Source organism: Anolis carolinensis, chromosome 6 (genome assembly GCF_035594765.1).
Source record: "Anolis carolinensis isolate JA03-04 chromosome 6, rAnoCar3.1.pri, whole genome shotgun sequence".
In the NCBI taxonomy this organism is placed as follows: domain Eukaryota; kingdom Metazoa; phylum Chordata; class Lepidosauria; order Squamata; family Dactyloidae; genus Anolis; species Anolis carolinensis.
The window spans coordinates 93,468,079-93,495,710 of NC_085846.1; the positions used below are offsets into that span (position 1 = coordinate 93,468,079).

Sequence of the window (27,632 nt, forward strand, 5' to 3'; positions counted from 1 at the left end):
CTGGACATCTAAAATCTGATACACTCCAAAATCGGGTGGCTGAAGTAGGACACATTTGCTTTCTGATTGTTCAATGTACACAAACTTTGTTTCATGCACAAAATTAGTAAAAATATTCAGGCTATGTGTACAAAGTGTCTATGAAACACAAATTAATTTCATGTTAATACCTGAGTCCCATCCCTGATCTCCAACCACCCAAATTTAAAAAAAAATCATTTCTGGTCCTTGGCATTTCATATAAGGGATGCTCAATCTACATTCTCAAGTGAAAATCATAATTTTGTAAAAATGACAAAATGAATACTTACGCCTCCCAACATGCTCTGCAAAACTCATGTCCACAAGGAATATCTACTGGGTCTTCAAATATAGAAATATTACACATGCAAATTTCACACTGTACATGAGGAAATAAATAAGACAAGAAAAATATTTTTGCACGTCATATAATAAACTTATGATCTAGATAACAATTTGGTTTGGTCAAAAAACAGCAATCTTCTGATTTTTATCTTCTTTATTTCTTTTGCATCTTATCCTTTGTTTTGCATGGAGTTCAAGAGACTATAACATAGTTCTTTCCCTATTCCAACTAATCAACACTATACGGTGAGATAAGATAAAAGGAGTCTGACCCATGCCTTCAACATTTCCAGAAATTTTACACCTCTATACACACATCATCACTATCATATTGAACAAGCCTCCTAAGAGCTGTTGCTCTTCAGAGTTCCAGTCAAGCACACAACACTTTCCTCTCTCTACTTTTCCAAATGATTTTACATTCCATTGCTTCTGAGAGTACTCAAGACTTTGTGTCATGGGGAGTTAACTCCTTAAGGCTTTGTTAATATATATATGCTTGTCCTTTTCAGAAACCTCAGGTTTCTGCAAGAATGCTGAGGTCCTGATTTGTTTCTTAACAATTCTGTTTTGGCAGCAATGCTTTTGGGACAACTTATTTCACAATGGGGTGAAAGAAAATGGTAAGACATTTTGGAAAACATTATAGGAAAGCACAGTAAAACACTGTTTATTCGCGTTTCCTCATTTTGTAGTTAGCTATTTGATGGTAACACTGGCTGAAAAACTAGAGAAATTAGGCAAACTAATTAATGATATCTAATTAACTAGCACATTAAGGGAAAAAATAAATCTGCTTATTATTATGCCTGGGCTTATGGAGGTGAGAAACAGTAACTCTCCACATCAACTAGATCAGTGGTTCTCAACCTGTGGGTCCTCAGGTGTTTTGGCCTACAACTCCCAGAAATCCCAGCCAGTTTACCAGCTGTTAGGATTTCTGGGAGTTGAAGGCCAAAACATCTGGGGACCCACAGACTGAGAACCACTGAACTAGATAGAAAGTATCAGTTGAGAGAGCTGAGAATCACTAGTATCTAATTTTGCTATCCTTACTACTAGTCATGATTTTTTTTCGTGTCAGGAATGACTTGAGAAACTGCAAGTTGCTTTTGCCGTTAGAGAATTGGCCATGTGCAAGAATGTTGTCCAGGGGGTGCACAGATGTTTTTGATGTTTTACCATCCTGTGGGAGGTTTATCTCATGTCCCTGTATCAGGAGCTAGAACTGACAGATGGGAGCTCACCCCACTTCCCAGATTCTAACCGCCGACTTTTCAGTCAGCAGTCCTGCTGGCACAAAGTTAAACCCATTGCGCCATCAGGGGCTCCCAATAGTCATGATGACTACTGTATATTCTCTTCCGTATCATAGAAAATATACCACTGAATTATCAGATGCTGATGAATACAAGCAAAAGGATGCTGTGATATTCAATCCCTGCCTATGATTTTCCCATAAGCAATGACTAACCACTGTGAGACAGCTTACTGTATTATATAGAATTTGGTCTCATTCAACACAGATCAACTTATGTTTTTATGTTATATTGAAGGAAATCTCTCATCCGACTATCACAAATGATTTTTTTCCAAAGCAGGTGGAATCTTTAACTGGCGCCAGCAAGACCTCTCCAAAGCTTATGCCAACTTGAAAGGAAAGACTGGCTGTACTTCTCCCCCACAAACACAAATCTTGCTTTCACCGCAAATACAGGTTTTTTTTTAAAGGCTGCATGTTAAATGCTAATAGTCCCAGGGCCTCAGTTGTATGCTGCAAATTGAGTAGTTTCTTCCAACCCAGAAATAGTGCATATAAGGGCAATTTCTTAAGAATTTTTAATCAATTCCTCCTTAACATTCGTTGTTCTCAAGGAATATACTGGGAGAGTTTTATCTCTAGAATTAGAAATACCATAGTTGTCTCAACATCTCCTGGTGAGAGACTAATTTCATCTGGGGAAGTAATAGAAGAGCGAGTAGTTCGAGGAGTTCTTGGTGAAGGAAGTGTATCCCAAGCATTATATCCACTTGGAGGAGGAGTTGGCATCTGAACCCCTGAACGTTGGCAGCAGTTTTCTGGATTACACATCCAAGCTTCAAGTAACTTCTCCCTGTCCCAGTCTTAAATAAAATGAAGGAAGTGTTAAGAAGTGCTCTGGAAATGAGATGCGGATATGTGAATGCACAATTTATGATTAATATCACATTAGAGGGTGAGTCAAGCACCAAGCTTGCATAAGACTTTCATGTGCAAGCAACACTGGTAGTAAATATTATGGTATATAGAACATATGCAGAATTTCTTTAAAGATACTATTTTCATGAAAACCTTCTGCATGAACTAAATGTGATTTACTAATTTAGTTTTTCATGAAAAGAAAAGGTTGGAAACAAGTAGTTCAACAGATTTCCATATGCTACTACTTGCCATCTTGAATCTGCTCATATAGCAAAACATCTGTTACTATGAATATCCTGATGAACCCTTGCGACCTACATTTCCTTTTCCACTGTATTAATGGGAACATCTACTTCATTCCACAATCTTCCCTATAAATGGTGGCAAATTCTATGCTCCAATAAAGGAGGAATGGGGAGGGATGCTGTATTGGCCATCTGTAGATAAAGTCCTGCGTTTCAGCTCTGGAAAGTCTCTAGAAACTACATGACAGCAAAAAACAACAACAACAACAACAACAACAAAAAACAAAACAACAAAACCTGGAAGTGGTTTGAAGTGTATTTTGAATTTTTTAAAAGTTCTAAATAGTGTCAAGGACCAACAGTTTATATCATTAAAAAGTGAAAAAGAGGCAATTTTCCTCCTTTATGTATCCAGAAAAATGCAGTCTAAAGAGATCAGAGAAGCCAAGCACTACAAAAGTGAACCTTAAGGGGCCACAGGTAGCCTTAGGGTTGAATTTTACCCATCCTTGATGTCAAGGTAGTAATTTCTAGTCTTGATATGGTTCTTGAAAGGTTCTAAAATTGTATGAAGCTAGCAGAAAGATCCATATCTCCCTAGGTATTGGCTCCCAGATTCATGCCCCATACCACAGATCAATACAGTTGGATTATCTAGATTGCATCAACAAGAGAGAGACCTAATCATACTCTCAGAAAGAAAATCACCCTCTTATGTTTTTCATGTTATTACAAACTCATCAGTGACCAGCCTAGGAGAAGGTTTCCACATATTATTAATAGCAGAATAAGGCCAAAGTAACTGTACTTTAAATGAAAGATGAAATATTATATTTCACAATTTCCCATTTATAATATGTTTTTTTGATTAGGAAAAAGCACAGAAAGAAGAATATCAATATAGTTTGTCAGGAGATCCTTTATTACAATTGGCTGAGAAATACTTACCATGTGCTCGAAGCAAAGCTTCTGCAGTAAACAGAGGGGCTTGAAGCATATCAGCAGATTCAACAATCAGCATATCTTTGAGCCTTCTTAGGTCCTGAAGTCGTAGCCCTTCATATGGCTGTGAAATGGAAGGACAAAGTAACATGTTAGTAGTACTATATAAATCTTCAGAATTTGTGAGGCAAAGAGGAAAAAATGTTAACATCCCCAAAGGCTACCTCATCTCTGTATATAGAAACGAACAAGTAATAGTGTACCCCATTTTACCCTCACAATTGTTTTTGCAGTGTCTTGGTAGAAAAAGTCAGCTCACTAGGTAAATTTTGTACACAGTGGATAAGAACATTTCAGAATGACCAGAATATAGGCACATGTATTGAAATATTTTGTGGGAGCCTCACAAAAAGGAAGTACAATAAAAATGTGTAGCCTAATTTTTTCAGGTTTTGCATAAGAAAAAAAACATGCAACCCTTTATTATATTACAGTATATATCAGATACCTGCTATAAATGCTATTCCATATGCGACAATGAACTACTGTAGTATAATCACAAGGATGCAACATCATCCTGTTAAATTTCTTTTATTATTATTTTTTTCAAACCTAGATCAATAATCACAGAACTTTCCTGTGTCAAAGTGATCCATTTGTACTCCATGTAAAATAGGACAGAAGATGCATGGAAGATTTAGAACAAATTATTTAAGAATGACAAACACATATTTTAATTCATAATATTAAAGAAAGTGTATACAGACAAACTAAATGAAAGCAAAAGCTGTTGTGTACCTTAAAGGCACCAAACCCTGCATGATCTTGGAAACTAATTAGGATCAGGCCTGGTAAACATTTGGGTGGGAACCTGTCAATGAGCACCTGGTGTTATACACTGTATTTCAGAAGAAGCAATGGGGAAAACCATTTTTGAGTATTCCTTGCCTAAGAAAAACTTATGAAATTCACGGGGAAACCATAAGTCTACAAGTGACTTGAAGGCACATGTCCCTACATACAGAAACACAATGAAAACAAAGCTAACATGCCAAGATGTGTAACAGCAGAGGAATGAATGCTATGTTTCTGAGGACAAATGATCCAGGAAATGCTATCGCTGGAATGTATTTTTGCTTTCAAGTAAACATTTTCCAAAAGAAAATCTTTTTACATGTATTGTTCCAAACTCATACTATACTGTTCAAATTCAGTATTATATGTATCTTCAATTTTAATTGGAGGATTACAAAACCTTACATCACTGATAGTTATGTCAATAATTATAATATTTATGATGAGGTACACTTTCCCTGACATTTCTAATTCTTGCACACTGACATCATTATATTATCTTATTAGCTGTGCCAAAAAGTAATCTCAGAACCTGCTTCATTGGCTCTGAGAGCAGGCCATCTTAATTTGGAGGCTAACACTAACACACTTTAGCAGAGACCTGATGCAGGATTCACCTTAACTCTTTTCCTGATGCTCCTGCTGAAACTATTTATATAGTGGCTTTCTTCATTGCTTGAAATGTTTCTCTGGCATTGGCCATATATGCACCCAGAATTAAGGGAGAATTCAAGAACGTCCTAATTAATTATAATTAGACATACAGTATATCATCTACTCCTATATTAATAAGGAACAAAATGCTTAGTATGTCTTTCAAATTGGGATGCTATGACTTCTTGTATGTCTTACAAGCTTGGCTCACAATCCATGATATGTTGATTAATTCAGGCTTGCATAAGGCATACAAAAAACTTGTTCAGAAATAATTCTAAGCATTCTGTTTTTGGACAGTTTAGCTGTTTCTACTGACAGAAAGAGCAAGCTGTATCCATCAGCACTTTTCTGTCAGCTGGGATTCTCTAGAATTTCACTTGGCAAATGTAGTCATTAAATCTTGTATTGAAAGCCATTATTCCCTGGTATTACAAGACATATGATAGAAATATTATTTTGTCAATCTTGCGGAACTGGTAGAAAATTAAGACAGTGCTGATTAAGTGATGGGTGGTAAACCAAAGTAATCATAGGCTTCCAGGAGTGAATTTGTGCCTCTTAACTTAATAATGATTAACAGATATATCTACAACAGTGATAACATTCATAACAATAGCCACATCTCTGTTCAATCACGCACAAAAAATTCACTCAGAAATAATCTTAGTTCCAGTTAATACTAGGTTAGCAAAATTCTCTTCAGAGGAAGAAATGTGGTCTCACAATTTTCTACCAATAGTATAACAGTAAAGCAAGCCCTGATGCTTTCTTTAACTGTCCCACATATTCACACTCTTAATTCCCACACCACACCATCTATTTCTAATGAGGTCAAAACTGGTCCACTTATCACATCTACAAAAGAAAGCATTAGCTAATGGGACAGGTAAGAAATATTACTTCTAGTGAAGTGCAGGGAATGATGAGAGATAGTGAAGAACTAAGGGCAAGGATATGTACATTAATATTTATACACATGCATGATCTAACAGTAAACTGTTTTAATCAATACATTGGGAGGACAGAATCAAAGCAACTAATGCAATGTCCCCCCTCTGCACTCCACTGTCAGTGTGCAGTTCACAATCATTCCTAGAAACAGACACAGTCCAAGACCTTCAGATTGTGTAAATTTTCTGTGACACTTTGGTGAATTAGGCCTTTTCTGATAAAGTGCACACTGTGTATGCCTATTTCCAGCCAAGGTTATCAATAATTAAGTTTGTTTTACCTCTCTTTTGTCTAAAGCGGCATATTCTGCTTCAATGCTTTCAGCTTCAGGATCTCGTGAGAACACCATCTGGGATTCTAGATTAAGTGCCAGCTCTTTGTGATGCTGTTTCTCTGCACAGTCACATGGGGTATCTTTATTTTCATTTTCAGCAAACAAGTCTCCACCATGTTTTACTAGAAGCTAAGGGTTAAAGAAAACATCATTTTAAATAACTGCTTGTTACTTTAGATCTGAGGTCAAAAAATTCAAAAGCTACTTTTAATACACATCCTTGTAAATAATTCAAGAGGCTCGAGTTTTGCTGGTAACATGCTCAATCTAGTTCTATTACAGTAATATATGTACTCTCTCAATGGCATCAGTACCTTCTCTCACAATGATCTCCCTAAATTATAGCTGGATGATACTCAGGAGGCTCCTGCAGATGCATTCTGGCTCCATAAAGCTGTGGTATATTCCAACATGTAAACTTATGTACTCTTAGGCAGAAATACACCACATAGATTAGCATTATCATTCACTAAGCAGAATCTCTGCAGTCCTCAGTTTTCACAATTTTTTAACAAACTTAGGAGAAATCGGAATAATTGAGAACCACTGTGATAGTGGAAGGAATAGTTAAGCAACAATATCTGAAAAGGACTTGTGAAATCTGGAACATTGCATCACCACCTGGTAAGAGACTATCATGCCGGGAATGGTGCCATGGTCCTGAGGAAAATCAAGGAAGATGGGTGAACTTGACATGACATGAGTATCACCCTAGTCTTTCTCTCCTGCAATAGAAGAATGTGGAGCTAACCACATCTAAGTAGATTCCCAGGTTTTCAAGATCTTTTCATGCAATGCTCTTAGATCCACCACTAAAACCAGGCCACAAGGGCTGTAGTTCCCATAGCCTGAATTGGAGCAGAATGTTGCCCTGATAAATATAAAGAAAAATCCTGGCAGGACAAGGTAAGCATGGGATGCTAAAGATGGAGCTCAGACAAAAACTAGGGAGAAAAATAACATTTCCTCAGAACATTCCGCAGATATCTTTTGAACCTCATGGGTGAATTATTACCCAGAAAAGACGCATCCGGAGAACGGTAGATCCTTCAAAGAAAAGCCTATTCAGTTACTGGTGCTGCCTTCTATGACATCAGAGGTAATTTCACAAAAGATACTGTTTATGGTCCTGCTATTACTGAGAGAAACATAAGCTATGTAGCCTGCATGGTTGTTGGAGGTATGTGTTTGTGAATAAAATTGCCCTGCAGAGAGCTATTAAAAGTAAGTAACACGCTGTCAATTACAATTGTCTCTTTTTGCTAGTCCTGTTCATTATGCGCCAGTTCCTCACATTCCTCACTGCAAGTGTGAAATGTAAAACAGAGAAGCATTACAAGCTTTTCCCCTATAGAGTACAGATAGCACCTGTATTATTTATATGCACTTTAAAACAATTTCAGAGGTTAAGATTTTTTTTGGTGAAAATCATACAAAATGTTAAATTAATATGAAGTATTAAAGTAATATTTCAAAAGTTACTTGACAGATTGAATGATCAGCCTGTTTCCACAACGGCTTGCTCAAAAAACACCGACAGAACCTTCTCCCCACTCAACAGAATCAACACTACAGCTGATGATGTGTCATCACCAGAACAGTGAACATCAGTTTAAGCTTTCATCAACAGTTGCTCCATCACATGCATTAAGAGGAATAGGCACCATGCAGCCCTTTTTCTGTCAACAAAAGTATCTTTCATTTCTATCAGTGACTGCTCTACTGACAAGTCTGGCCTTTCTGCAATTAAATGCTTGCAAGTGAAGGTTTGTACTGCAATGGTTGCTCCTGTGTTTGAGCAGCTATGTAGCTCTATAACATCTAATTTATCAGCATGCATGCTTCCATTTATATATTAAGGCAAAGAATGATATGGAATAGACCAATTAGGAATGTAACAAGGCTTCTGATTGCTATGAAAAGCCAAATATTTTCTGTGGAACATTACATTAACACCACCACATCAGTTAGTAGGTACAATATAATAAATTACGGACACAGTATAGTTTGTCCTTGTTGGCAACTGCGAGAAAATTAAGTGCAAAATTAAAGGCAAAGCAAGTAGTAAGATACAGTTGGGTCAGTTATGAGGATACAACAACTTCGACTCCCAACACAATGTGAGTCTTGGTGAGACCTGGATGAGAGGCATTCTGGGAATCTGATGTACATTACCTTGATTTATATTAAGATAGAAAGGCAAGATATATATCTATATATTCAGTAACTGAAGTGGACTAAACAGCGACAGTTTGCTTGCAATTTTTCTCTATTTATATATGAATGGGTAACAAGTCATCTTTCAGAAACCACTGGAGAGCAGTTACCACTGGCCCTAGTCAACAATGTAGGACAGTGCAAATTGCAAATTGCAATGTAGGACAGTACAAAGCTCCGTAGGATTGTGCGTTTCCCATCCCTGTTCTAGCTGTATTTACATTAAATCTTACCTCTACACAGGTCTTCATTCCTGAGGCAGCAGCATAGTGCAAAGGTGTATTTTTTTTGTTATCAACAGCATCAATAGCTGCTCTTTCATATTCGCCTTGGTCAAGCTTTGCTCCTTTCCATTTCAGTATCATCTGCAAGCAATCTGCTCTTCTGAAATCATCTTCGTAAGGCCGTGTCAAACGAGGCTGAAGAGCTCCATCAGATATCATAATTTGAGGTCCCATACAAAGCAAGTGCATAGATGTTTCATTGTGTATATTTCGTTTATTTGGATTACCATCTCTCACAAAGAGAAAAGTCCTATAAGGAGAAAATAAAGTAGTAAAACAATAATGTAAGATACAGGTTTTCCTAACTACATGTATAACAAGAATAATTCCTGGTTTCTATCTGCAGCAGAACTCACTGAAACATCAACCTGAATAACTCAACATCTGAGTACTTATGCTCCTTATCTCATTTTCAAGGGCTTCTAACGGTGGAGAAAATGTGCCCCACAGATCCTAGGCAGAGAATTGGAAGAAAAAAATTGATTTTTTTTTGTGTGGTGGAGAATGTGAGAGGTACACTTTTCCTCAGGTCTCCTAAGGAGCTAACTTGTCCCTTCTCTAGCTTCCCATGGTTGTTTATCCCTGCTGTATAGGAAAAGATAGGGTAGTGACAAGCAAAATAGGCTAGATCACTATAAGTTTTCAATTTGAAAAGTTAAGATTTAAAGTTTATGTACATGGTAAATTCCATATTTTTCTTGCTAAAAGTAAAGATAAAGGTTTCCCCTTGACATTAAGTGTAGTCATATCCAACACTAGGAGATGGTGCTCATCACTATTTCTAAGGTGAAGAATTGGTGTTGTCCGTAGACACCTCCAAGATCATGTGGCCAGCATGACTGTATGGAGCACTGTTACCTTCCCGCCAGAGTAGTACCTATTGATCTACTCACATTTGCATGCTTTCGAACTGCTAGGTTGGCAGAAACTGGAGCTAACAGCAGGAGCTCACCCCACTCCCTGGATTTGAACCGCCAACCTTTTAGTCAGCAAGTTCAGCAGCTCAGCAGTTTAGCCCACTGCGCCACTCGGGGCTCCATTTTTCTTGCTAAATTATTTTATTGGTATAAAATTATTGTGATGCCTTAAAAGAAAACTATGTATATATTTTAGGTAACACCTGACTGGAGTTCTTAAAACAGCACAAAATAAAGCAAAATAAGTTAAATAAGTTTAATTTTTGTTCTTTTTAGTATGAACTTCTATGTATTACCAATGACTATCAATTGTGATTGTGCTACTACTTAATCCCAAACATTATGCTTACCACATTGAAATAATTATGTTATCTGTATTTTTAAAAGAAGTCAACAATATCTGAATAGAAGAAAAACAACTGCAGTGTCTCCCAATGGTGCAAGACATGAGAAGAAAGATTACTTTGGATAAAACCTTAACCCCCTTGGCTGTGGCTTTGCAATGTATATTCATTCAAAACACTGGATACCGAGAATCATTGTTTATAAACTAAAAATCCTAGGTGAATTCAGAGCAAAATACTCAACCCTCATTAAGATGTTCATTTTCACACATTCAGGTATGAAATACAGTAGAGTCTCACTTATCCAAGCTAAACAGGCTGGCAGAAGCTTGGATAAGCGAATATCTTGGATAATAAGGAGGGATTAAGGAAAAGCCTATTAAACATCAAATTAGGTTATGATTTTACAAATTAAGCACCAAAACTTCATGTTATACAACAAATTTGACAGAAAAAGTAGTTCAATACGCAGTAATGTTATGTTGTAATTACTGTATTTACAAATTTAGCACCAAAATATCATGATATATTGAAAACATTGACTACAAAAATGGCTTGGATTATCCAGAGGCTTGGATAAGCGAGGTCTGGATTAGTGAGACTCTGCTGTACATAACAACTCTAGTTTGTAAAAGTATAGCCCACAAGGTATTGATGAGAGTCCTAATTAACAGAATATAAAAGAGAAAGATAACTCTTCACTTGAGAACTTTTAAATGACAGAATATCATGTTGCCAAATGATTCTTTCTGCCTTTATGCACCCTATTTGATGAAGTCTGGAAGAAATGCTAATCAGTATAGTTAAGGCTTTATTATATTAGCTGGCATTATGTTTCCATTTCCGTTTCCATAACTATTTGATAATATATTGCTTAATCTAATTTTACTTTATGACTCACTGTATCAGGACGAAGCACATCAGGGGAGGGTTCCAGAGCTAAGTATTTCTTCCATTTCTACCAAATGGAAGTATTGGGTATTTTAAAAAGGACAGTATTTAAACCTGCATAAATTCAGCTTGACAGTATTTAAACCTGCATAAATTATCATTTCACTTTATTCTTCACTATTCATCTCTAATTCTACCCACTGGGGTATGTTGCCTGATGATACAAAGTAATTGTTGCAATTGAAATGTATCATAATACATTTTTAAATTAGATATTGCTAACCCACCTGAATTAGCCATTGTACTTTTAAAAAGTAATTCCTTTTCCTCCTGCAGCATATTTATCAATTAGTTTTTAAATTTCTGTTCTCACTAGTAGTTGCAGGACAAGGACGGATATACATCTATTGAAATAGTTCATTTTGGTCAATGTCCTCTGTGTGCAAAGATACGGGTTGTGGATCTTTTCATGCTTCACTCACAGCCCGGCTATCAAGGTCTATTTTGGAAAGGAGGGGGAGAGGAATCTCCTTAGAAGAATTGACAAATGCAGCTGACTAGCACCATTTTCCACTGAGAAAGGGAGCAATTAGAATTGGAGAGTAGATGTATGCTGGACTTCTTTTTCTTGTAAGGCAATCCCAAGGAATTTTTTTTTTTGCAATTTATATTCTGACTCAGATTCATTTCTCCCTTTGACCACTATATTTCTAGGGAAATATCTTTTTCATCCCAAGGAGAAAGTAGTTTTAAAAACTCCTTCAGAATATTAATTTTATAAGGTGCTACAGAAATATCACAGATTCGTTTTGCTCATTTCTTCTCATGTTCACTTCCAAATGACTTTCCAATTTGCAGTCCTCAGCACACACTTTCTGTTTCTCCCTAATGTCCTTTCTGGAGGTACAATATTAAAGTAGAATGCTATAACGATACTATTACTTTGTTTGTTTGCTTGGAGCAATATCACCCATTCCCCCAATGCTTCCTGTGTGAGCTGAGCTCCTGAAGGAGACCACGAAGAAAGAAAGGATGCTGTGTGCATGTTTTTACCATTACAATTTACTAGTTTTCATTGTATAGGTTAAGCATGCCTTAACCAAATTTCTCAAAGTCCAAAATTCAAAATGAGTGGCTCAGATAGTGACAATTTTGATTTCTGATAATTCCATGTACAAAACATTGTTTCATGCACAAGGTTGTAAGAAATATTGTGTATAAAATGTATATGAAACATAAAAGGTTATGCACATACAGATATTCCAACAACTGAAAAAAAATCTAAAATCCAAAACACTTCTGTTCCTAAGCATTTCAGATAAGAGACACTGAACTACCAGTACCTCTAGAAAAAAATAGAGGCACTGAGGGGAAACAGAAGGAAGTCATGTGAGGATTGTAGCAACACATCTGGGGAGAGTTGTGAAGCATGGACATCTAACATCACAATTCACATCATAAGCAAGATGTCCACAAATATAGTAAAATTTGGTGCTTTCAAAACTAAATAGAATATCTGAATAGAGAAGTGACAAGAAACATCTAGAACTCAGGTGAAGCAGAAATTTGTAGAAATCATCAGTGGGGTGAGCCCTTTACCTAAAAGAACACATCCCTTCAGATTCAGTTCCTATCTCTGATGTAAGAGCTACTTCTTTTAATCCATTGTGTTTGAATCCGTGCAGAATCCCTCTGGGAAATAGGGTGGAATATAAATAAAGTTGTTGTTGTTGTTAGTGTTATTATTGTTATTATTATTATTATTATTATTATTATTATTATTATTATTATTATTATTATATTGTATGACACAGCAAACAAGATAGATATGCTGGATTTTGTTTCACAAAATCACAAGTCGAACACTTCCCAAGTGTCCCAAGTGTCACTTCCCAAGTGTGATGTATTTTCGGATGATGCGCGCAGATCCCAGTAGGGTGGCCTTTTGCAGTTGGCAGATCGTAATTTTGTCAATGTCTATTGTTTCCAAATGCCGGCTGAGATCTTTTGGCACGGCACCCAGTGTGCCCATCACCACCGGGACCACCTGCACTGGTTTCTGCCAGAGTCTTTGAAGTTCAATCTTGAGGTCCTGATAGCGGCTGAGTTTTTCCTGTTGTTTTTCGTCAATGCGACTGTCACCTGGGATGGCGACATCAATGATCCAAACCTTTTTCTTTTCCACAACTGTGATGTCTGGTGTGTTGTGTTCCAGAATTTTGTCAGTCTGGATTCAGAAGTCCCACAGTATCTTTGCATGCTCATTTTCCAATACTTTTGCAGGTTTGTGATCCCACCAGTTCTTTACTGCTGGGAGGTAGTACTTAAGGCATAAGTTCCAATGAATCATTTGGGCCATATAGTTGTGCCTCTGTTTGTAGTCTGTGCGATTTTCTTACAGCAGCTGAGGATATGATCAATGGTTTCGTCAGTTTCCTTGCACAGTCTGCATTTTGGGTCATCAGCTGATTTTTCGATCTTGGCCTTAATTACATTTGTTCTGATGGCTTGCTCCTGGGCTGCAAGGATCAGGCCTTCTGTCTCCTTCTTCAGTGTCCCATTCATGAGCCATAGCCAGGTCTTCTCCTTATCAGCTTTTCCTTCAATTTTGTCAAGGAACTTTTCATGCAATGTTTTGTTGTGCCAGCTGTCAGCTCTAGTTTGTAGTGTGGTTTTCTTGTACTGGTTTTTTGTCTGCTGTGCTTTGAGGAGTTTTTGATTTTTTACTTCAATCAAAGCAGTTTCTCCACTTTGCTTTACATATTCTGCCAGGGCATATTTTTCTTCTTTACTTGTAAGAGTCCTCTGCCACCTGATCTTCTAGGCAGATATAGCCGGTCAACATCACTGTGAGCGTGCAGTGAAAGATGAATGGTCATGAGTTTTCTTGTTTTTCTGTCCAAATTGTCCAGTTCCACCTGTGTCCAGTTTATGATGCCAGCAGTATGTCTTATGACAGGTATGGCCCATGGCCTTGATGGTGTTGCCTCCATTGAGCTTGCTTTTGAGAATTTTTCTGACCCTTTGTGTGTATTCTTTGCTGACCACAGTTTTCACATGTCCATGCTTGATGTTGTCCAGTTGTAATATGCCCAGATATTTATAGGTCTCTGGCTGGTGACACTTTATTGTTTGGCCATTAGGCATATTTATGCCCTCACTTTCAATGATTTTTCCCTTCTTCAATGCCACTGTCGAACATTTGTCCAAACCAAACTCCATGCTGATATCAGTGCTAAAAATTCGGACAGTATTAGACAGAGACTGGATTTCAGTTTCCGTTTTCCTATACAGCTTCAGGCCATCCATGTACATCAAATGCGAAATTTTGTGAGATTTCTTAGATGCTTGATAGCCGAGATTTGTTTTTTGTAAGATTGTTGACAGAGGGATCATGGCAATAATGAAAAGCAGAGGGGACAATGAGTCTCTCTGGAAAATTCCTCTTCTGATGTTGACAAGTCCATAGCTTTCATTTCAACAAACAGTTCAGTTTTCCAGTGTTCCATCATGTTTTCAATAAAGGTGCCAACGTTTTTACTGATCCTGATGGCGTCCAGGCACTTGATGATCCAACTGTGTGAGAGTGAGTCAAAGGCCTTTTTGTAGTCAATCCACGTCATGTGAATATTAGCTTTTCGACTTTTACAGTTCTCCAGAATCATTTTGTCAATCAATAACTGGTCTTTTGTGCCCCTGCTTTTCCGTTTGTAGCCTTTCTGTTCATCTGGCAAGATGCTTTTTTCTTCAAGATAGTCTTGAATTCTGTCAGCTAGTCAGTAGTTTAAACTTAGTGGGCAGACACGTTATTGGCCCGTAGTTTCCTGGTGCTGCTTCTTTTGCTGGATACTTTTGTAACAGATATGTTCTTCCAGTTGTTAGCCATTCACTGATACTTCCTTTCTGCAGCATCTAATTGAATTGTTGGGCAATTTTTCCATGTAAACTAATCAGATATTTGAGCCAAAATCCATGAAGTTGATCACTATCAGGCGATGTCCAGTTCTTAACTTTTTGCACTTGTTTGCTGATCATTTCAGTTGTTATTTCCATCTGTTCCATTTTGTTCTGTGAGAATTTTCCTTCAAATTCCTTTATCCACCCAGCGTTTTTGTTGTAGTTCTTATTATTTTCCCAAAGCTCTTTCCAGAACTTAGTTGTTGCAGTTTACTCCGGCTTTATGGTTCTCTGGCTTTATGGCTTTATGGAATCATCCAGTATAGACAAAATCAACTGTTTCAATCAGACTCTGGTAGAATCGTCTTTGGTCTGATTGAAACAGTTGATTTTGTCTATACTGGATGATTCTGGCTTCATATCTTTCAATTTTTCTGGCTGTTTCTGTAATTTGTTCTTTCACGATTTCCAAAGATTCTTCAATTTTTCTGGTGTACAGCCAGTACTTTCGGATCAGGTATTGCTTGATTTTGTCATTCTTCAGTTTCTTCTCTTTCATATTTTTCAGGTTACTTGCATCTGATTTAAGTTTTTTGATTTTCAACTCTAGCCTGACCTTCCACTTTGGTTTTCCAGTTGATTTTCTTTGGGGCTGCCTTGGTTGTAGGAGCCCAAGCTCTTCTGTTACTATCTCTGCTGCACTGTAGGCATACTGGTTTGTTTGTTCAATTGATGTTATTTGGACAGTGGAGAATACTGTATTCACATCTTTCATGAGAGGCGCCAGGTGTCTCTTGGGCACTGTTGTTAGAGTTGGGAGTCGCTTTCTTATTGCATTTGCTGCAGCATGAGCCATGATTTTATCCTTGAGCTCTTGTTGTCTTGCTGTCAAGGTTCCTGGTGGTTCAACAGGTGTTTCAAGTGCTGGTTCTTCAAATTCTTGCAAAAGCTCCACACTTTCTTCTGGTTCAATCTGTTCCACCCTTCCAAGTGTTGCTGGAGTCTCTGCTGTTGTCTGTGCTGTGGTCTGATGGTAATTTGCTTTGCACATTTTCTGAATTTCTTCGAGTTCAATTTCACTGAACACTTTGTTTCTGATTATGAATCTTCGTTGGTCAACCAGTCGGGGTTCTGTTATCTGTGAGTCAGGGTACTCTTGTTTCCAGTTGATGCATCCTTTCATAGAATCATAGAATAGTAGAGTTGGAAGAGACCACATGGGCCATCTAGTCCAACCCCCTGCTAAGAAGCAGGAAATCGCATTCAAAGCACCCCCGACAGATGGCCATCCAGCCTCTGCTTAAAAGCCTCCAAGGAAGGAGCCTCCACCACGGCCCCGGGGAGAGAGTTCCACTGTCGAACAGCTCTCACAGTGAGGAAGTTCTTCCTGATGTTCAGGTGGAATCTCCTTTCCTGTAGTTTGAAGCCATTGTTCCGTGTCCTAGTCTGCAGGGCAGCAGAAAACAAGCTTGCTCCCTCTTCCCTATGACTTCCCTTCACATATTTGTACATGGCTATCATGTCTCCTCTCAGCCTTCTCTTCTGCAGGCTAAACATGCCCAGCTCTTTAAGCCGCTCCTCATAGGGCTTGTTCTCCAGACCCTTAATCATTTTAGTCACCCTCCTCTGGACGCTTTCCAGCTTGTCAACATCTCCCTTCAACTGTGGTGCCCAAAATTGGACACAGTATTCCAGGTGTGGTCTGACCAAGGCAGAATAGAGGGGGAGCATAACTTCCCTGGATCTAGACGCTATTCCCCTATTGATGCAGGCCAGAATCCCATTGGCTTTTTTAGCAGCCACATCACATTGTTGGCTCATGTTTAACTTGTTGTCCACGAGGACTCCAAGGTCTTTTTCGCACACACTGCTGTCAAGCCAGGCGTCCCCCATTCTGTATCTTTGATTTCCATTTTTTCTGCCGAAGTGAAGTATCTTGCATTTGTCCCTGTTGAACTTCATTTTGTTAATTTCGGCCCATCTCTCTAGTCTGTCAAGATCGTTTTGAATTCTGCTCCTGTCTTCTGGAGTGTTAGCTATCCCTCCCAGTTTTGTGTCGTCTGCAAACTTGATGATCGTGCCTTCTAACCCTTCGTCTAAGTCGTTAATAAAGATGTTGAACAGAACCGGGCCCAGGACGGAGCCCTGCGGCACTCCACTTGTCACTTCTTTCCATGATGAAGACGACGCATTGGTGAGCACCCTTTGGGTTCGTTCGCTTAGCCAATTACAGATCCACCTAACCGTAGTTTTGTCTAGCCCACATTTTACTAGTTTGTTTGCCAGAAGGTCGTGGGGGACTTTGTCGAAGGCCTTACTGAAATCCAGGTACGCTACATCCACAGCATTCCCTGTATCGACCCAACTCGTAACTCTATCGAAAAAAGAGATCAGATTAGTCTGGCATGACTTGTTTTTGGTAAATCCGTGTTGACTATTAGCAATGACCGCATTTGTTTCTAAGTGTTCACAGACCACTTCCTTAATGATCTTTTCCAGAATTTTGCCTGGTATTGATGTGAGGCTGACCGGATGGTAATTGTTTGGGTCGTTCTTTTTTACCTTCTTGAAGATAGGGACCACATTCGCCCTCCTCCAATCTGCTGGGACTTCTCCCGTTCTCCAAGAACTCTCGAAGATAATTGCCAGTAGTAGCCACGCTTTTTTGGTAGCCACGCTTTTGAGGTCCAGATTTGTAATAGCATTTCATAACTGTGAGGTTTTCTGGCATTGTATATTTCTTCCGCTTCTGTGACTGTTCATTTGTATTTTGATTCCGCAGCCCACTTGTCGATGGATGTCCAGAATCAGCAGCATCCACCGCGGTCCTTTTTATCCTGGGCGACGACCGAACCAGTATAGATTTTGTTTTGGTTTGATTCTCCATAATGCTAATGGGTTAGGTGCTCTTAGTTCCACTCCTCAGCTGAGACCTCTCTGGCTTAGTTGGACCTGCCGGTAGTTACACTACCGCCAGCACAGCTCTCAGCATCATTGGAACAGTTAAGCCCCCCCCCCCCTCCCACACACACACACACACAGTTGCTTGGCTGGTTTAGAGAAAATATGCTAAAAAGGAGAAAAAATACAGAGGTATATATGAAATAATTGAAAGTAGGTTGCCTATTATTAACGAACCATGATACAGAAAGGTTGAAGACGGTTGCTTTTATGCACTACATTCTGCTTATTCTAAGACTCATTTTTTCAATTAGGCATCCCTTTAAATTCTGGACAGCTTTCATCTTTTTTTCTCACCAAAATATGGACAGCTATTTCTTAACTTTCTCAAAATCTGTATGTTTTTTTTTTAAAGAAATGTTTTAAGTCTGTCTGGGTTTCACCATACTCTTTATTTTTGGTAGCAGACAACAGGCTCTATGATTCAGGTCAACAAACTGTCTTTTTGAAGCTATTAAAATTTATCTGTCATTATTCACTCGATATCCATGGACAAAATATCAGTTACATAAAATGTCAAGTAATAACATAAAATGTAGATGAGCGGAGAAGCCATATCCACAGGATATTACAAACCTCTGAAATCTATGAGGAACTTGATAACACATGTATAAAATGATGGAATTCAGAGTTAAAATCAGATCTAAAACAGAATAACTAAAATTAGAATTTAATCAATGTACAGATATGCTATTCAAAATGAAGGAAATGAAATTCAGGCATAATCTTTCACATGACTACTAATTATTGCCTGGTGTCCTATAGTCAAAATGCTAAGTATACTCATGGCTGCTCCCTCACTTTTTCTGACTGAAAATATTTATTTCCTTTCTATTAAAACTACGTTATGACTCTTGTACCTGCAGGATTAGAATCCAAGGTTTCTTCTACCCACGTATGGCTTTTCTAGGAATCCTCTAGGAAGGTATCCTCTCTAGAAACTTGCTAGGTCCCTCCAGGGCAAGTCTGTTATCATAGACTTCTTTTGGAGTACCTAGCTAATTGCTAGAGATGATACTCTATCGTAAATTCTGACAAAAGTCATTCACTTAAATAGGGGTCACTATTATCCAGTTTCTTGTTTCCATGGTAAGCTCACAAACATTATATCCAGGGTACTGGATTTTTAGTGCTCGCTCTACTGCCAACCCTCTACTGCCAACTTCAAAAGTACATACAGCTACACTTTAGAATCTCTGTTAGCATCACCTTGTTTTTCTTTATAAAAAACACATTTATTTAAATCAATTATTAAAGACAAGAACTACAAATTTAGCAAAAGTTAAGTGTTTCACCAAAGGGCAACACTTAAGCTAAACACAGTTGCTTGGCTGGAATCATCATTATCATCATCATCATCAACAGCATCATCATGTGTATTCATATCCTGCCCTATCTCCCCGAGGGCAATTTAGAAACTATTCAGTCATTAGCTTTTCTGGAAGTCTAAACATAGAAGATAAAACTGTTTCCTTACTCCTAAGCCACAAACCACGCTTTTGGAAACTTTATAGTTACAATCCTATCCCAATGAAAGGTTCTGTGTTTCCTAATTTATGTTTCTCATTCTGAGAAACTAATGTAGTTACAAGAATCCAAACATATAGAGTATCTAACAGCAATGGATATCTGTTCCAAAGGAGATTAAGAACTTTCAATATGACCCCCAAAGCTCCAGATTTTGGGTTTTACAATGAAGGGTACAAGAATAAAAACATTTATGACACATACACTGTGGTGAGTAGATAAAGAGTTGAGTTTGAACTAAAATACTTCTTCGGCCAGCAGGCATTTCGGGAGGTGTGAGTGGGATTTGGGGGGGGGGGGGGATGTGAGTTTTAAAGTGTATTTGGTATTTGGTATATTTTAATCTGTTTTTACCACCCTGTTACTATTTAATTGTTTTGTAACTTTTGTATAGAGCTTTTTAAACTTGATTAAGTGTGGGATTGCTAGCCGCCCTGAGTCCCTACAGGGAGAAAGGGGGGAGGGGGTTAAATAAAGTTAAGAATAATATTTTTAAAAAATACTTAAGTATAAGTCTTGGCACTGTGAAGTCACATGACAGCTTCCAAGGATAGAGTCCCCACAGGGAGAAAGGTCGGGTTTAAATAAAGTTAATAATAATTTTAAAAAATACTTAGGTATAAGTCTCATCACTGTGAAGTCACATAACAGCTTTCAAGGATAGATGAGTCATCTCCCATGTGGAAACTATTTACAACATAATGCACAAGGTTGTTGCAAAGAAAAGATAACATCAGTCCCCTTGGGGAATCCCTACCTATATTCCTATTGCTGCTGGGCTTGTGTTTGCTTACTTGTTTGCTTTTTGCTGGCCTGTTAGACAAGTCAAACTTGTGGCTATCTGCTTTGAGCCCCTTTGTGCAGATGTCAAGAGTGTACCAAGCAGCAGTAAAGGATGTCTCATATCTCCTTCCTGATCCAAAACAGGAATTGGCTCTCTTGCCTAAGCTGCTCTAGATGCTTTGGACAGGCAGCTTCTCAACAGTCGTTGAGATTATATATTAATATACATTCCATAATCCACAAACATATGAAACAGATACAAAGAATAAATAAGAGGACAGATAATAAGGAAGGCAAGTGGGATATCGTCTTGATAAAGATCTGAGAAGTTCCTTATACATTGTTAAACCTCAGATTAAAAGGTTTTTCTGCTTAAGGCAACAAGCATTTCCAAAACCCTGTTCTGAAAAGCTGGATAATCCATACATGTGACAGCACAAAAACCATGAATTTGAAATAATAAACAGAATGTACATGCCTGATTTTTTACAAAGAAGAAGTATGTCCATATTATTTTTAAATCATTTGTCTTGTGGTATAATGAATGACACTAATAAATTCAAAATAAAAAATGCTTTGAATGCAAAACTATTTGCACTGTTTTTGGATCCTTACCTTAACAATGATGCATTACAGTTTACATGCAAAACAAAATACATTTGAACACTTGCTCATCAAAAAGAGCTGCTAAATACATTTGCTATGCTGTACATAAGTACATAACTCAGAACAATCTTAACCATATTTTGAATAAACCATGAGGAGAGGCGAGGAAGAAATAAATTATTATTTAAAAGAAAAGAATAAAAGCACAATACTCACCCTAATATTCTATTCATGCCATGCCTAGCTGCATAATGTAATGGAGTATTATGCTGGTACGGCTCTCCATAAGAAATGTTAGGATCTAGAGATTCTTTTAGTTGAGGGTTGCTCTCATATATTTGACAGGCTAAACTTTCGTCTCCATTTATAAGTGCTTTACGGAATTTAGTAGTTGTATTTCCCATGTTGTCATCAATGAGGTGGGGGCTTCTTCTGTTCCCCTTCAATCACTTGGTGCAAAGGCCAACAACATATTTTGCGTTCTGAAAGAAAACAAACAGTATTACAGGCTGTGTTGCTGTGGCATCTTCGTAAGTACTGATGAAAGTGAATCCTTAAAGAAAACCGCAGCTCAAAATGAATCATTGTTCTTATTTGGAGAGAGGAAGAAATTCTTCTTCTGAAGTCTACATAGTTTGACCACTGCTCTGTTAAACTATAACATCTTTACTACATAAACATGGTAAAACAGCCTTTCCAAATATATACTTTGGACCCTAACTAGTGGAAAAACACATAAGAATAACATTTCCTTCAACCTCATCTTCCAAGACAAATTTCAAACTATAGCATTTTTAACAGTAACAAGTAAATGGAATTGAAAATTCTAGTTACACAATAACCTAAAAGACTAGGTAAAGTGCTTCAAAGTAAGATAAAGAGTTTATACCAGAGTAAAGCCTCCAGAATTTTATCATGAAAGAAGCAACATTATTTAGGACTGCTGACTTTTTTTGGATGCCACTGTAAAGAAAACCTTCAAAATAACTCACTGATTCCTAACATGGACAAATTGACAGCAGAATTTGTTCAAAGGGTGTTTTCCCTCTGAGGCTCAGAAAATGTGGCTTGCTTAGTCATCCAATGGGTTTCTGTGGCTGAGTGTCAATTCTAACCCTGGTCTCCCAATGTCCTAATTCAACAATCAAATGATTAAAGTCATCCCTCTGTGTCCACAGATTCTTTGTCTAGACTCAACTATCCAAAACTTGAAAATAAACAAAAAATTCCAAAAGCAAATCTTGATTTTACTATTTCATATAAAGGAGACCGTTGTATATAATGGAACTTTAGTACTCAAGGATTTGGTATCCACATGGAAGGTGTTGGAACCAAACTCCAACATATACTGAGGGCCCACTATGCACCATACCGACTCTCATCTAGTCCATTATTGAGTTTAAACTAACATTTCTAGAGCATCAATTGAACTAGATGAAAACAGAAATAGAGTTGGGTATAATCAGTATACTGATGACATTACATCGACTGCCAATTAGTTCTTCAGCTGTCCCATACAGATACTAAAAGGACAGGTGAAACAAAGGAGAAACTGACACCAGACCACAGAATAACTATCATGGGGTATACCAATTGCTCTCAGGACTATCCTCTGTAAATGGCCATCTAGACAGACAGGTAAAGTCATTAGTTGATAGGTGATCACTCGAAGAACCAGTTATAACCTGTTCTTCTTTGTGATTGCTGTGATTTATATAAATGGGAGAACTAGTAAGCTACTAACCATAAGAAAAGGGGGTGTTATGCCACACAGGAAAAAAATGCTACTTTCTCAAATAAAATATGTTTGAGACCCAGTATCCAGTCTATAGTGACAAATGAATATTTGAAACAATAAAGCAGTCTTACAGATATCTTGCAGAAGTATACCTCTCAGAAAAGCCTCCAGTGCTACTAGAGCATTAGAGAATGCTATGTTCTCGTTTCAATAGGAGACTGCTTGCCAGCAAATTTATATGCCAGGTGAAAAGTCACTGCAATGTATTTGGATTGTTTCTGCAATGACACAGGAAGTCCTTTCTTGGTGGATGAATAATACACATATGATCATGAGTTCCAAAAGGAATCTGTACTATAAACATAGAAAGTTCAGCTGAATACTGACCACACAACTGCCCTGGAGGACCTAAACATTCCTAGAGAGGTATTTTCTCTGGATATTCTTTGGGCCTCCAGCATGACTATGGTCAACACAATTATAGACTTCCGCTGGGGGACCTAGACATTTGTAGAGAAGGCCTTTTAATCAAATTCACAAAAAATTGCATCTGCAACACTCAGTCCACAAATTTGAAGAGTTAGTTGTATTTCAACAACTATATAATATTATTATGGAACTACCCTCACCTCTTGCCCAGATCAGGACAATGAAACACCACACCACTTTCATCATTTTTTCTATGTTTTTTTTCCTGCACATCAGTATTTGAACAGTTCTACTTCAGTATATTGTTCTTTAAACTTTGAATATTTATTTTTATTTACTCTTTCAACTTTTCCTGAACCCTGTTGTGTCTATGGACATTCATCCTTAATAGCAGTTCTGTGGTATTGCGCTACTCCCCTTATTTTTAAAAAATGAAGTAATATAAACAAAAAACTGGAAATTGTAGTACTAATGCACAATGGTCTTTATTGGAATTATTGGGAAATCCAGAGTTCTCCCAACCCAAACACCAGCAGTAGTCTGGAGTCTCCCTGCTGGTGACTGCTTGAAATCCCCAACAGAGGAACAATAAGACTGCATTAGTTGTGCTTCCAATATCACAACGATGCAGAGAAAGATACTTACATCCTAAGTGGCTACCAAACCATAGTGAGATAGGGGAGTGATTAACAGATTTCAAGAGGGAAAGAATCCATTTCCAAAAGACCCAACAGCCAGGATGTATAAGTTTTAGACAAAAACAAGGCTAACACCGTGCAAAAACTCCTAAGAGAAGGGGAGTGGGGTGGGAAAAGATGAGAATGGAATCCTACAAAGTAAGGAAAAGAGATCATTAGAAACTTCTGCACATAAACAGGGAAAGCATTGCTTGGATAAAGGCTTGAGCCAGATATTGCCATTCATATTCTCAGCAGTGATATAAATCAAAACAGACAATGGCAATGCTTATCAGACACTAGCAAAGCTGTCTGGCCTAGTGAAAACATGCAGTATCTACAGACTGGTTGAGTTGGCTAAGCTGTAAATGTAAAGGTTCCAACTCAATCCACTAAACTATGTATTCTTACAAGACCAAGTAATTCATATAAGCACAGCTATCATCTGATTATCAGATAGAGCCAGGCTTTAATATAGAGTTTGTAAAGCAGATTTGAAGTATATTGCTAAAAGGACTTGTTTTAAAGTAGATTTCTGGCAGAAGCAAAGACAGATAGGAATGTTTGGATTATAAATACTCTAATTTGATTATGGAACATATGGCAAATTAACCTATCACCAGCAATAAGCTTTGCAAAGGAAGCAAATGACAGGCATGGCTCAAGGAAAACAAGGAAAGTTGTGAGAACAAACAATAAGAATTTGTGTTTTCAGGAACCACTTTACTTGTAAACTCGTAAACCACAAAAAATACACACTCAGATTTTAATGTTTTAAATGTACCTTTACTCGCATAAAACTACAACAAATAATTCTAACATAGAGCTAGAATGTTGTAATGGTTTGAGCATTGTGGACTATGAATCTGGAATGACAAGGATTTGAATCCACACTTGGTAATGGAAACCTACTGGGTGATCTTAGGAAAGTCACACTCTCTCCAGAGACAAAGGTAAGCCCCTTCTGAACAAATCTTGACAAGATAGGTTTGTCGTAGTGCACCACAAATCAGAAATTACTTGAAGGAACACAACAAATAATTTGAATATTGTATGACCCAAAAGGCAGTTATATTCCCAAACTAAGACTCAACTACCTGTTTTAGCCATACCATGTGCAATGTTTTTAGAATTTTTTTCTCTGAATGGCAGTCCTCAGTGCCATATTAGAGACTAATTTCTAAAACTTCACTTTAAAAAATAGTTTATACTGTGGCACAATGAATGATGATTATATGTAAAACATAATTTCAATGTTTATTTGACCAATGGAACTAAGCACATGACTCTTTAGATATTGTCCAAATTTATCAATAATAATAACAATAATAATAAAATTAAACTTTATTTATACCCCGCCACCATCTCCCTGCAGGGACTCGGGGCGGCTTACATGGGACAAAAGCCCGAACAACATAAGTGAACAAAATAAACAACAACATAAATACAATAAACAGTATAAAAAGATAAAAACAGTAATACAATGTAAAACGAGATTATAGTAACAGTTAATAATATCAGTCAACCACCAAGCACAGTTCTATCATCTACATAGGTGGAGAAACTGAAGCAGCAATGCAAGAATAAAATGATGGATTAAAGTGCATAGATGATAAGGACCTAATAAAATACAAGATAGAATTATAATACCATCTGGGGCTGATTATCTAATGACTGTCTCACTAAAGGCCAACCAAAACATCCAAATCTTTAGTTGTTTTCTGAAGGAGGATAAAGAGGGAGCTAACCTAATTTCCCTGGGTAGGGAGTTCCAGAGTCAGGGGGTCATGGCCAAGAAGGCCCTCTCTCTCGTCCCCACCAGACGTATCTGTGAGGAAGATGGAAGCAAGAGGACGGCCTCCCCGAGAGATCGCATAGGTTCATAGGGGACTATGTGGTCACGAAGATGGGCAGGTCCCAAACCATTTAGAGCTTTATAGGTGATAACCCGCACCTTGAATTGGGCCTGGGATGTTATCGGTAGCCAGTGGAGCTGCTTAAACAGGGGGATTGACCGCTCCCTACAACCAGCTCCGGTTAATAACCTAGCTGCCGACCATTGTACCAACTGCAATTTCCGGACCGTCTTCAAGGGCAGTCCCACATAGAGTGCATTACAGTATTCCATCCTTGAGGTAACTAGAGCATGGACCACCATGGTCAAGTCAGACTTCTTGAGATACACTCGCAGTTGGCGCACTAGCTTTAGTTGTGCAAAGGCCCTCCCGGCCACCGCCGACACCTGAGCATCAAGTGACAGCCATGAATCCAGAAGGACCCCCAAGCTGCAGACCTGTGCCTTCAGGGGGAGTGTGACCCCATCAAGCACAGGTAGCCACCCTATACCTCGATCGGTCGAACAACTGACCTGGAGGACCTCTGTCTTATCAGGATTAAGCTTCAGCTTATTGGCCCTTATCCAACCCATTACAGTGGCCAGACACTGGTCTAGATCCAAGGGGCTTCCTTGGAGGTAGGTGGAAAGGAGTAGTAGAGTTGAGTGTCATCTGCATAGAGATGGCAACAATGGAAATTGTTTATTGGTTTGGTGCAGGGGTCCCCAAACTAAGGCCCGGGGGCCAGATGCGGCCCTCCAAGGTAATTTATCTGGCTCCGCCCTCATTTATAATATAATATTTTTATATCAGTTTTAATATAATATATTGTATATACATATAATATTGATAATATTATCATTTTATACAATACAATACTAACAATAATATCATATAATAATATTAATTATATGTTATATATTACATATAATATTACAGTATAGTGGTATAGTTCAATATAGTATAATGCTAATATTGTGCTATGCTAATAATATAATATATTGTATGTACATACAGCTACTCTGAGTTCCCTTCGGGGTGAGAAGGGTGGGATATAAATTTAGTAAATAAATTTAGTAAATGAATAAATAAATAATTTTGGACTTAGGCTCGCCTAAAGTCTGAAATGACTTGAAGACACACAACAACAACAACAACAACAACAACCCTAATTAACCTGACTATCTCATTGGCCAGAAGCAGGCCCACACTTCCTATTGAAATCCTGATAGGTTTATGTTGGTTAAAATTATTTTCATTTTTAAATATTGTATTGTTCTTTCATTGTTATTGTTGTTGTTTTGCACTACAAATAAGATATGTGCAGTGTGCATAAGAATTTGTTTGGGTTTTTTTCCCAAATGATAATTCGGCCCCTCAACAGTCTGAAGGATTGTGGACCAGCCCTCTGCTTTAAAAGTTTGAGGACCCCTGGTTTGGTGTGTGCATGTCTGTGGAAGGAAAGCTTAAAGGTATATCTGACTACATCCTCTGAAGTCTACAGATTTAAGCATTCATGTATCTCTTAGTCAGTAATACCCTGCCTAGAAAGCTAGTATAAAAACATAATGTGTCAAGATCTCAGTGAGTGGATAGCAAAACCTAGCTCAGGATTTCTTATTATTAATGGGGAAAAATTAATACGTTATGTTAAACTATGTGAAGTATGAAAGTTTTTTTTAACAGTCCTAAGAGGGGATTACCTATGTCACTGTGCCTGATGCTGAACAACCTGTTGTTTGTACCTTTAAAGTTGTCATTTTTAGCCTTCCCAAACTGGTGGTTTCCCAAAGATTTGGGTTACAAAACCACAATGCAATTACTGGTTAGAGATGGTAGAATTTGAACTTCAATAGATCAAGAAACCATGTTGGGAAAGTGTATCTTATTGTATCCAACAAACTGTCAATTCTGTTTTACAAATAATCTGTATCTCTCTTTTTTCCATCAATACCCATCATTCATGTTAACATGATTGCTATATTCTGTGAACT

At 37.8% G+C, this 27,632-nt stretch overlaps 1 protein-coding gene across 5 annotated transcripts in view; it reads right to left on the reverse strand.

Annotated features, from left to right (window-relative positions):
• Positions 1-27,632, reverse strand: part of ankib1 (ankyrin repeat and IBR domain containing 1) — a 60,297-nt gene that overhangs the window by 21,451 nt on the left and 11,214 nt on the right. For all 5 annotated transcript variants that reach the window (XM_008112514.3, XM_008112513.3, XM_008112515.3 and 2 more), the window contains exons 2-7: positions 21,176-21,441; positions 8,983-9,283; positions 6,479-6,661; positions 3,742-3,859; positions 2,282-2,490; positions 312-400 (exon numbers count right to left, since the gene is read on the reverse strand). In XM_008112514.3, the coding sequence (XP_008110721.1) occupies positions 312-400; positions 2,282-2,490; positions 3,742-3,859; positions 6,479-6,661; positions 8,983-9,283; positions 21,176-21,363 (1,088 nt within the window). In that variant the 5' untranslated portion in view covers positions 21,364-21,441. The remainder of the gene's footprint in view (positions 1-311; positions 401-2,281; positions 2,491-3,741; positions 3,860-6,478; positions 6,662-8,982; positions 9,284-21,175; positions 21,442-27,632) is intronic.